Source organism: Orcinus orca, chromosome 12 (genome assembly GCF_937001465.1).
Source record: "Orcinus orca chromosome 12, mOrcOrc1.1, whole genome shotgun sequence".
Lineage (NCBI taxonomy): Eukaryota > Metazoa > Chordata > Mammalia > Artiodactyla > Delphinidae > Orcinus > Orcinus orca.
In genome coordinates, this window is record NC_064570.1 from 57,791,071 (window position 1) to 57,803,733 (window position 12,663).

Sequence of the window (12,663 nt, forward strand, 5' to 3'; positions counted from 1 at the left end):
TATAACGGATTTTAAAGGTACTTCCTCTCATCTCCCCCAAAGAAAATGGTTTTAAATTAATAGTTTGTCAAAATCTGTAAATTGTACCCATGGATTTTTGTCAAATTTTAACTATAAGGGTGTAGAAGAGGGCCAGAAATAGATCTTTACGTTCATTTGGAAGCATTTGACAGCTTTCTAAACTTTTCTTCCTGTTTTGGGGATTTTCAAGTAATATGTTCTCTGTGTGTATAAAGTATGGTTCACTCCTGTAAAATGAAATTGCTGGAATCAATCAGAGCAGTGCACCATTAGAATTATTTATAAGGAATTACTGTGTTTGACAGTAGCAGCAGTGCAAGTCTGGAACTATATTCTGCAGTTTCCCACTTCTGTTTTAAAGCATATTTTAAACACTTTGGGGTTACTATAGAACTAAAACTCACAATTTGATATATTTATTTATATTTTTAAAGTATAATATGACCTCAGCTCAGTGGAGGAATACTGTATTATTCAGGTTTGTGTCAGTTTCATAACATTAAAATTTGGTTTTGTCAGTTTCTTAAAATTATGATCAGTGAGTGGTCTAGCAGTTTAAGGCAGTCATAACTTATGAGTAAAACGAGGCTCTGCAGGCACTGAAATGCTCAACTGAAATGCTTTTAGGGTCCACTTTATATGATTACTCACTTATGCCACAATAGATAAATCTTTGAAAACAAATGCTTTTAAATTTTAAGTTAAAAAGGAAAAAGCAGGTTCAGGTCACAAGAGTTTTAGAGTATGCCTTGTTACCAGCAGTAGTTCATATTAAAGTAAGCCAGGTTTTTGCCAAGATCAGTGTTTCCTCAAAATGAAGGTAGAAATAGACTTATAATAGTGTGCTCTTGTACCTCTACATAGGTTCTTAAATAATTTTGAGCAGTTACGCATTTATCTAGAGGAAGTCAACTGTGAATAAATGCATGTTTACCAAAATGATTGTTTTACAGTGCATTTAGTTCTGATATTTATTAAGTTGACATTTCACACAATAACTTTTAAATAGTTTGGAATTCTATATAGTTTAGACATCAGTCACATCTGAGATAAGTAAAGGAAAATGTGCAATATTTTTTATGTAGGTGAGCTAACACAGTGTACCTAATTGCGGAATTATCTGATTAATTTGTAATAGATAAGTTGTATAACATTTTCATATCTAAAGATGTTTTTTAGATCAATCTCAAGTGAAATAATATTTTCAGAATAAAATTCTACAGAAAAAGTCTACTGGCTATGATATGCACATTTTTAAGCAAGATATGAACTAGAGCCAAAAGTAGCATTTGACAGTTTGATTTACTCTGCCATAATATGCAAGCTTCTTATCTGTAGATATTTTTTAAAACATAGTCATGATGTATGTGATTATTAGTAAATACATCAGTATTATAATTAGATATTTGGGTTTTCAGTTTAGAGAATTCATCATTTCACTGACATTAATGGAGTATGTTTACCTTGAATGGTAAGATTTTATAAATAGGGCTTCCATGATTTGGGATGTGAATGCTAAAACTTATACGTAAGTTAATTAGATGTGTAATTTGGTTATGAAGTCTTTTCTAAAGTGATACCACCAGAAAATTAATAGATTAATTTTTTGAGACAATCATTGGTCTGGATTGGTTAATAAAAACTGTCTTAAGAGGTTTTCTTTTCAAATATTTCTAGTGTATTAATCATACTTGTTTTTGTGGAATGGGGGTAAACCACACCATTAAAAGAATAAAATGTAATTTGGAAAGAGGTAATTATAAGATTTGTTTCAGGCCCCAAAATATAAATAAAGATTGGTGTGGAATTTCAGTGTATATGTTTCCTGCCCTTGTAAAATGTCTTTTTAAAAAAGCATCTGTTTCTAATGGTATAACACAATAGGTGAACTTTCCAAACATCATCTTTTTTTTAATGTCTGAGTTATTTTGTTTCTTCAAAGGAAGACATGAAGTATAAATAGTATTTTTAATTTATTGAAGTTTCTAAAATGCGCAAAGCATGGTTTAGTGGAAATAGTATTAGATTCATTGGATTGTCCTGCCTCTGCTGTTTGATATATTTTGGGCAAATCACTTAATCACAGTGGAACTCAGTTTCTTCAGCTGTATAACGGTGGAATTAGATTATCTCTAAGGTCTTAAGTTCTTCAGTTTTAAGTAGAATTTGGTTGTAATGTCTAAACCTTATATGAGAAAATGGGCTTAAAATAACTTAATAGCCCTTAAAATAACTCATGTGTGATGAGTTACATTGATACCATGAAGGTTTACTAGGTGTCATCCATAGAGTTTTCCTATAAAAACACATAAATCTGCCACATTCTGATTGTGGTAATGTTAAGATAAAATTATCTTAAGTTACCAATTTATTGAATATATGGAATTTTGTAAATACAAAAATTTACCAGTTAAACCTAAGTGGATGTAGTAGTGTTATCATTTCAAAGAGGTAAAACTGTGTTAGCTATAAGGGAGCACTTAACCCTTAACTTTAATGAAAAAAGTTTATATAAAATTGAATTTCAAAGTATTAAATAGATATTTAGTTTTATAGCAAAATAAACTGTAGACTCTGTAACACGTTTATGGGTGAGACCATGGGGATGATCTGAGAAATATCTCACAACAGCCATACATCGCATTATAGCTGCTGTTCCTCCAGTACAACTTGGGTTTAAGTGTCATTGGAAGAGCCTTTTATTGATATTTGTAGAGAAAAGTACTGCAAGCTAGTTTTGCTTTTCTGAGCCAAACTAGTGGGTATTTAAGAGGCTTTTGTTTCCTATTGGTATTAAGGCAAATCACTGATTGCCTTTGTTGTTGAACTGAAAATGTAGTGGAGAGGCTTTGAAGCCCAGTGAGGGGAACCATTCAGAGAAAGTACATGTAAATCAAGCTCTTAGAACTTTAATCATACTTGCACTTTGCTTTTTCCTGGGATCTGTCACTCCAGCAGATATAACACATGCTAAATGTTCTTTTGTGCAGAGCTTTCTGCCTTCAGTTGGAGAGATGGTCATGCATCTTGAGGAGCTCTGAAGACCACTTGAAAAATCTGCAACCACTCTTAGGAGGAGGTCAATATTTTACTAAGAAGCCATAAGGGAAAGACCATTACTGAGCAGTAAATTTGACTAATTCAAAGAACCCTTTACCAGTCTGATCCTGCCTGTTAAAAATGTATGATTTTGTCTTTGATGTTGGACATTTATCATTGTTTGTACCCAAGGAAAGGCTGTTACACATTTAGAAGTAAAATGTTAGGTTGCCTGTTCTAACCCTTAAGTGAAGTTTGCCTAGCCTGAGTGATTAACAGTTTCCTGCTATGTAATGTGTGCCCTGTCGGGAACATTATCAGGTCACTCACAGAAAACAAACTTTCAATATAGACTTCTGGACCTCTGACATTTGAGTGCCTTGAAATGGGAAACAATTCTCTTAGGGAAGAAGTGCTTCGGATCTTTTGTAATTATAAGTTTCGGTCAGTGTCTTACAGGAGTGTCCTTGGGAGACATCTGTTTAATATGAAATAATTAGAGCTATACAGGAATAAAAGCTAGATCACATAGCTTGAAGTGGTATCATTACTGATGGCTACTTTGAGGTGGTCATACAGGAATAGGCATAATGGAGGATCTTGAAGTTAGTTTATGACAACAGAAACATTCTGTAGTTTAACTGCATGCACAATTTGACATGTTGAGCGTTAAAAGTAACTACAGTCACACATCTGTAACACCCATCACTGCGACCATGATTAGTTTGGCTCTCGGAACCTTTCTGTAGGGGATCTTTTGCGGGAGGGACCGGAAGAGGTGGATCCTTTATGTCACGATGTGGGGAGGCCGCAAGCTGAGCTCCTCCGGGAGTCGATTTTTAGGAGCGCATAGGTCGGCGTTCCGGGGCACACAGGCTGACTGTCCTCGATTAACGACGTCGGCGGGTGAGTGTGTGCGTGGGGGGGGTCGCTCGCACGCAGCGCACGGCGCGGGCCGGCTGTGCTGCGCAGGCGCAGGCGCGGGCGGCGGGCTGTCTCGGGAATCCGCGCGGGGTCAGCCAAAGACCTGTAAGTTAGGTCCTGGGCCTCGCTGTCCGTAGAACGCTCTGCCTGGGATCTTACCGTCCCTTACCCAGAGGCTGGGAAAAATAGCTGAGGACTAGAGGTCCTGGCTGAGGAGAGCGCAGCCTGCGGGCCGCCGCCATGTATCCAGTGACCTTTGTCTTATTTTCGTTGAGCTCCTGCAGGAGCCGGCCGCCGCTGTGCCGGCTGGAGTCTCAAGGTCATGTGCCTTTTTCCTTTGCCCCGGCGGGAAAGGACACCAGCTGTCTCATAGTTATCGCCTTTTGTTTGTGTTTTGTTTGCACGTATCTTGCCATGTTTCAGAATTTAAGGCAGCAATATTATTTTTTGATGAATAGGTTAATTCAACACATTGTATTGGCAAATAAGATCAAGAAAGTAGCATACCGAACCTGATCCTTGTAGAAGACAGTTTGATTATTTAACTCCCAATATTAACCAGAACGTTAAGTTCATTTTTTACATGAAACTCATTTAACAAATACTGCTTGCCAGGCACTGGGAATTTTTAAAGAAGTGATACCTAAAGGCCCCTTTAAAAAAACGTCAGGATGGAACTAAGATCACCTTATAAAGAGCAAAAACTGGGAAACTTAAAGGCCTCCAATAGAATTGACAAGTTGTGGGAGTTCCCTGGTAGCCTAGTGGTTAGGCTCCCGGGATTTCACTGCGGTAGCTGGGGTTCAGTCCCTGGTAGAGGAACTGAGCTTACGCAAGCTGTGTGGCCTGGCCAAAAAAACAAAAACAAAAACAAAAAAAGAATTGATAAGCTGTTACTCTCAATAGAGTGAAAAATAGTGCAGCCAATAAACATGATTTAAATCAATGTGTAGCCACATGGAAAATGATTAGATGTAGTGTTAAGAAGGTAAGTTACAGAAGACCTAAATAGACATTTCTCTGAGGAAGGCGTACAGATGGCCAACGGGCACATGAAAAGATGCTCAATATTGCTAATTATTAGAGAAATGCAAATCTACAGTGCGTTATCACCTCACACCAGTCAGAATAGCCACCATTAAAAAGTCTACAAATAATGCTGGAGAGGGTGTGGAGAAAAGGAAGGCTCCTACACTCTTGGTGGGAATGTAAATTGGTGCAGCCACTATGAAGAACGGTATGGAGGTTCCTTAAAAAACTAAAAATAGAGTTACCATATGATCTTGCATTCCCATTCCTGGGTATATACCTGGAGAAAGCTCTAATTTCAAAAGATACATGCACCTCAGTGTTCATAGCAGCACTATTTACAATAGCCAAGACACGGAAGGAAACTAAGAGTCCTTTGACAGATGAATGGATATAGAAGATGTGGTATATATACACAATGGAATATTACTCAGCACAAAAAAGTGAAATAATGCCATTTGCAGCAACATAGATGGACCTAGAGATTATCATACTAAGTAAGTCAGACAGACAAATATCATATCGTTTATATGTGAAATCTAAAAAAATGATATAAACGAACTTATTTACGAAAACAGAAATAGACTCACAGACATAGAAAACAAACTTACGGTCACCAAAGGGGATAGTGGTGGTCGTGGGGAATAAATTATGAGTTTGGTATTAACATATACACACTAATATCTATAAAATAACAAGAACCTACTGTATAGCACAGGGAACTCTATTCAATATCTTGTAATAACCTGTAATGGAAAAGAATCTGTCTGAATCACTTTTCGGTACACCTGAAACTAATGCAACATTGTAAATTAACTATACTTCAGTTTTTAAAAAGGTAAGAAAAAAACCTTACAAATCAGTTTGTATTATGAACTTGGAGATATATAGTGAGAATAGAGATACATCAAAATTTTAACAGTGATTATCTGAGGTGGAGTTGGTGATCTATCATTTTATCATTCGTTATATACTTTTCATAATTTTTTTCAGTAAATATGTCTTTTATAATCAGAAATTTAGAAAAAATACAGTATAAATATTTCCAAATTTTGGAAGTGAACATAGAAGGAATAAATATTTGGGATGAGGGAAACTTCTTAAACAAGATATTTAGGGAGCTGTCTTGAAGTTGTCCAGTTTTAGAAGAAGTTGGAGTGGCCAAAGGACCAGCTTGAGTATCAATGAGGAGGTTTCTAGGAAACTGCGAGGTGTTCCTTGAAAAGTACAGTGTGGATGAAGGGCTGGAAAAGAGGGCAGAGAATGGCCAGGGATAAGACAGACTTTTTAGGCCATGACAACTACACGAAAGACCACGTACACCTCCTGGGATTGACTTTCTCTTCAAGACAGTGGGAAATTACGGAACGAACAACATACTCAGACTCGTTTTTTAGAAATAACACTTGGCAGCTGTGTAGACAGTGGGACGGAGGCAGACAAGACTAGGCTCAGGGAGGCCTTAGAGTAATCCAGACAATAAATGATGAATGCTGGAACCACGCCGTTGGCACGGTAGAGGGCTTGTTCACTGTCAGCGTGGTATCTGATAGGTGCTGATAAATGACTTTTTGAATAAATTAGATGAAAAATTTCCCCATTCCTTTAAAATTTCAAATACCAGAATGATCACAGATTCGAGGTAAAGAAGGAATTGGTAGCATTCTATTAATACAAACTTGATTAGTTTCTCTCAGTTATGGTGAGGTAGATTTTAAGGCCCTTAAGAATTCTGGCCATACTGATGACTGAGGGACTAATTTTCCAGAAATAGGGGAGGTGAGAGGGAGATTGGGGTCATCACTGACCAGAGAGCAAGGACTGTGTTGAAATCTTTGTGGCTCAATTTCATGATAATACCTTACACAGTTGACCCTCGAACAACACAAGTTTGAACTGCACCAGTCCTCTTAAATGTGGGGAGTTTTCTCCCAATAAATATGTACTACAGTACTACATTGCCTGACGTTGGTTGAATCCAAGGACGTGGAGCAGCAGATGTGGAGGGCCGACTGCAAAGTTATACCTGGATTTTTGACTGCATGCGTGCCTTGGCGCTGCTAACCGCCACACTGTTCAAGGGTCAACTGTAAATCCTTATCTGTGTATCACAGTCTACATAATTCTCTGATATCTCATTTACCTACCTAAAGTCATAAGGGAGGTGATATTTGACCTGGGTCTTAAAAAATAACACAGATAGAAATGGTGGAAGAGAGAATAACTTGAGCTAAAGCCTAGAAGCACAAACTTTTTTTCTGAGGATGTTAAAATGAATTTTGGCCAGGCTGTGAGGTCCTATTAAACAAAACAAAATTTTAAAAACATAAAAAGCTCAGGAGAAAAATTTTCAGAGACTATGAAAAGACAAGACATGAAAAATAAATGACCATTTGTCTTAGTCCATTCCTACTGCTACAGCAAAATACCACAGGCTAGGTGGCTTATTAACAAGAAAAATTTATTTCTCACAGTCCTGGAGATTGCAGAGTCCAAGATTCGGTGTCTGGTGAGTGCTCGCTCCCTGGTTCATAGGTGGAGCCTTTTTGCTCTCTGGGGTCTCTTTTTATAAGGGCACTAAACCCAATCATGAGGGTTCCACCCTCTCAAAGACCCCCGCCTCCTAATACCATCCCCTTGAGGGTCAGGATTTCAACATGTGAATTTGGGGGAGACACAAATATTCAGACCATAGCACCATTAAACTTAAAAAAAGACACTTAACCTCACTCATGATAAATTAAAATTATAGTGAGAGACCATTTTCAACTATTGGATTAGCAAAGATAAAAAAAGTTTGATAATACACTGCATAGGTGACTATCAAAGTATTTTCAGTGTGGGGAAACCAATACTAGAAACTCATAGTTTCTAGTGAGATTGCAAATTGGTTCAACATCTAAGAAAGTAATTACAAATTTATAAATGCACATGCCAATTGACACAATTCTTGCGGTTTTACATACAGGTACTCTCAAAAATAAATTACCTATGTAATTCAAGCTTATGTTTTCAGAATAGCAAAAGATTAGAAATAATTTAAATAAATGTACATTAATAGGGCACTGCTTAAGGCAGAAATAGAGACACATGTAGAGAACAAATGGCATTTACCAAGGGGGAAAATTGGCGGGGGGTTGTGTTGGTGGTGTGATGAATTGGGAGATTGGGATTGGCATGTATACACTGATGTATATAAAAGGATGACTAATAAGAACCTGCTGTATAAAAAATAAATAAAATCCGAAAAAAAAAAATAGGGCACTGCTTAAATAAATGATGAGTTACAGCCATACAATGGATTACCTTGCAAACCTAAAAAAAAGGAAGTTCTTTATGCTCTATTATGAAAAAAATCTCCAAGATACATTGATAGGTGGAAAGAGCAAGGTGCAGAACAATGAGTATACTGTGCTACATTTTGTATAAAATAAGAGAGAAATTGATACACAAAAATGAAATATGTATAAAATATCTGGAGGCTTACATGCAAATCTAGTAACATTGGTTGCTTGCAGAGAGGGAAGTTGGATACCTAGAGTCAGGGGGAGGAGAAGCACTTTGTAGTGTCCACTTTTATACTTTTTAACTAAAAATTTTTTATTTTGACATAGACTCATAAGAAGGTGCAAAAATAATACAGAGAATTTCCATATGCCCTTCACCCAATTCCTCAGTGATAACATCTTACATAACCATAATACATTGTCAGAGTCAGGAAATTGACGTTAGTATGATACCATCAACTAAACTACAGTCCTTTGGATTTCACCACCTTTACATGCACTCATTGTGTGTGTGTGTGTGTGTGTGTGTTACCACACATAGAGATTTGTGTAATAACCACCACAATCAGGATATGGAACTGTTCCACAATCACGGCGAAACTCCTGGTAATACTCCTTTATAGTCAAACCTTACCACCAACCTTAAACCTTGATCTATTTTCCATTACATTATATTATTATTTCCATTATAATTTTGCCATTTCACAAGTGTTATGTAAGTGGAATCTTACAGTATATACCTTTTGAAAAAATGTTTCTGCACTCAACATAAATACCCTTGAAATCCATCCAAGTTTTTGCATGTATCAGTAGTTCATTCCTCTTGATTTCTGAGTAGTATTTCATGATATGAATATGCCACAGTTTGTTTAACCATTCATCTATTGTAGGATATTTTGATTGATTCCAGTTTGGGGCTGTTATGGATAAAGTTGCTGTGAACGTTGATGTACAGGTTTTTGTGTGGACGTAAGTTTTCACTTCTCTGGGATAAATACCCAGGAATGCACTTGCAAAGCTGCATGATAAATATATGTTTAACTTTATTAGAAAGTGCTAAACTGCTTTTCATGGTGTCTGTACCATTTTACATTCCCACTAGCAATATATAAGAGATCTAGTTTTTTCATGTCTTGGTCCACACCTGGTAATATCAGGGATGGTTAAATTTTAGCCAATTTGATAGGTATGCAGTGGCTTTCATTTGCATTCCTCTAATGGCTACTGCTATTTAACATCTCTTCATGTGCTTATTTGCATCTGTATATCTTTTTTGATGAAATGTCTGTGTCTTTTTATAATACCCACAGCCATTTTAAAATTGGATTGCTTATTTTGTTTTTCTGTGGGAGGTTTTTTGTTTTTCTGTTTCGTTTTACTGTTGAGTTTAAAGAGTATCTTTATATATTCCAGATACAAGTTCTTTATGGGATATATATTTTACAAATATTTCCTCCCATTCTGTGACTTGACTTTTCTTTTTCTTAACAAGGTGTTTTGCCGAGCAAAAGTTTTAAACTTTGATTAAATCCAATTTAATCAATATTTTCTTCTATGGATTGTGATTTTGGTGTCAGATGTGAGAACTCTGTGTGTAACCCTAAATCAGGAAGAGCTTCCTATATTTTCTTCTAAAAGTTTTATAGTTTTGCATTTAGATCATTTTGAGTTCAGTTTTGTATAAGATGTGAGATTTCAGTCAAAATTTTCTTTTTTGTCTATGACGTCTAATTGTTTCAACACCATTTGCTGAAAAGACCATTCTTCCTCCTTTGAACTGCTTTTGCACCATTGTCAAAATATCAGTTGGGTAAATTTTTTTTTTTTTTCCTCTGGACACTCTTGTTGCATTGATATTTCAGTCTGTCTCTCCTCCAGTACCACACTGTCTTGATTACTGTAGCTCTATGATAAGTCTTAGAATTGGGTATTTGATTTCTGCAGTTTTATTCTCCTTTTTAACATTGTTTATTCTGTCTCTTTTGATAGAAATTGTTTCAAACATATAGATCAATTTGGGGAGGATTTATGTTGACTCTTCCAATCCATGAACACAGTATATTTCATCATTTACTAGGTTGTCTTTGATTTCTTTCATCAGTGTTTTATATAAATTTTCAGCATACAGAATCTGAACATGTTTTGAGGGATTTATACAACAATGGAAATATTCTTTCTTGGACTGATTTTAAATAATAGAGCATTTTGAATTTTGCTTTCCAATTGTTCATTGTTAATGTATAGAAATAATTGACTTTTTTGTGTGTTGAATTTGTAGTCTGTTACCTTGCTGAACCGACTTATTCCAGGAGCTTTTTATTTTTATTTTTTAAAGATTTCTTGGGATTTTATACATAGACAATCATATCTGCAAATAGGGACCGTTTAATTTCTTCCATTCCATTCTGTATGCCTTTTATTTCCTTTTCTTGCCTTATTGTACTGGCTAAGATTTTTGGTAGTACATTGAATAGGAGTCATGAGAATGGGCATTCTTGCCTTGTTCTTGATTTTAGGTGTAAAGTACTTAGTCTATGACCATTAAGTACTTTGTGAGCTATAGAATTTTTATGGGTGTTCTATCAGATTGAAGGATTTCTCTTTTATTCTTAGTTTGCTGAGAGTTTTTAGTCGTAAGTGGGTGTGGAGTTTGTCAAATGTTTTGTCCACATTAATTAGTAAGCTGTGTGTGTTCTTCTCTCAACTATTTATATGGTAGATTACATTGATTGATTTTCTACTCTTGAACTAGTGTTGTATAGCTAGAATAAATCCTACTTGGTTATGCTATATTTTTCCTTTTATATGTTGCTGGATTCTGTTTACTAATTATTGAGAATTTTTGTGTCTGTTCATGAGAGAAATCGGTCTGTGGTTTTCTTTGCTGTACCATCTTTGTCTGGTTTTTGTCTGGTTTTTGCTAGAGTAATTTGTCTTCTTGGTGGATTCTCTCTCTCTCTGTTTTTTTTAATTGAAGTATAGTTGATTTACATCTATATATGTAGATTTATATATAGATTTAAATCTATAGATTTACATCTGTATATGTAGGTTATTACATGTATATATAACCTATATATCCTGTATATAACGTATATATCCTTTATAGGTTATTACAAGATATTGAATATAGTTTCCTGTACTATATAGTAAATCCTTGCTGTTTTATCATAATGTAATGTCCCTGGTAGTTTTCTTTGCTCTAAGGTCTACTTTGTTTAAATGTTTATTGAACAACTGAATGTTCTGCAGCAGAGTAACTAGTTCATAAAGCAGGTCGCTGTGTAAGTTGGAACATATAAACTGAATGACTGTTTATTTTAAGAGATATATATGTCTATAAGTGCACATTTTTTTTCCTCTGTAAAATGTGTTGAGCATACATATAAATCCATTTCATGTAGCTAACATGAAAGTGACATAATTTGAGCTGGTTTTGATAAATAATCTCAAAATTAATATTACCCTAGCTTGTGGGAATTCCCTGGTGGTCCAGTGGTTAGGACTCTGCGCTGTCACTGCTAAGGGCCCGGGTTTGATCCCTGGTTGGGGAACTAAGATCCCACAAGGTGTGTGGTGGCCAAAAAAAAGAAAATTACTCTAGTTTAAAAGGTAACGTAGTTTTAATTTGAATATCATTTTTTAATAATTTTGTGCAGCATAATATGTATGTAAAAACAAATGGCATGAAAAACTTTACCATAGGCATTACTTATTTTTGATGATTATTATTTCAGAAATATGTGATTGGAGTTAGATGGCAGAATGCAAGATTTTTATTTTATAATTTAAAGTAAAATCCAAAATTAAGGGGAAAAAACCCTTTTGTTTATCAACTGTAATATAAGATTGCTGTATATAATAGTTTCTTCAATTACATGCATATCAGGGATTCATACTGTGCAATGCTTTCTCTAGACATTTAATTTTCTTTTTTCAGCTTATTTAAAAAATCAGCTCAGTTGGACTCTACAAATTAAACCATCGGTTTTCAGTGAATACAGAATCATGTGTTTCAAATCCTATAGCATGACTTTTGCCTGCCTGAATAGGATGAAAAGTTACAGGTAAGTTTATTCATTACTGTGGCAAATATTCACATAATTATGTGCAATAATTGTTTCGTATTGATTGTGTTTAATAAACTTTGTCAGTATAGCTCATGTGGTTTGATTAAGGTAGCTTTTATTTATTTAAGTATTCTTATTTTCCCAACAGCTTTTAAATTTGGGAAATTTCAAACCCACAGAAAATTTGTAATATAGTATACATCAAGTGCATGCCTTTCATCCATATTTAGCGATAGCTTTTTTTTAATTTTTTATATATATATATTTTTGCAGTACGCGGGCCTCTCACCGCT

At 35.3% G+C, this 12,663-nt stretch overlaps 1 protein-coding gene across 3 annotated transcripts in view; it reads left to right on the top strand.

The window, feature by feature from the left end:
- The first annotated feature begins 80 nt into the window (after positions 1 to 80).
- The window catches only part of COQ3 (coenzyme Q3, methyltransferase), a 34,166-nt gene continuing 21,583 nt past the window's right edge, over positions 81 to 12,663 (top strand). For 2 of the 3 annotated variants that reach the window (XM_033418789.2, XM_049695145.1), the window contains exons 1-2: positions 81 to 3,100; positions 12,241 to 12,367. In XM_033418789.2, coding sequence (XP_033274680.2) covers positions 2,989 to 3,100; positions 12,241 to 12,367 — 239 coding nt within the window. In that variant the 5' untranslated portion in view covers positions 81 to 2,988. Of the gene's footprint in view, positions 3,101 to 3,826; positions 3,967 to 12,240; positions 12,368 to 12,663 lie in introns of those variants that run through there. The other variant, XM_004264791.3, reaches the window with a different exon arrangement.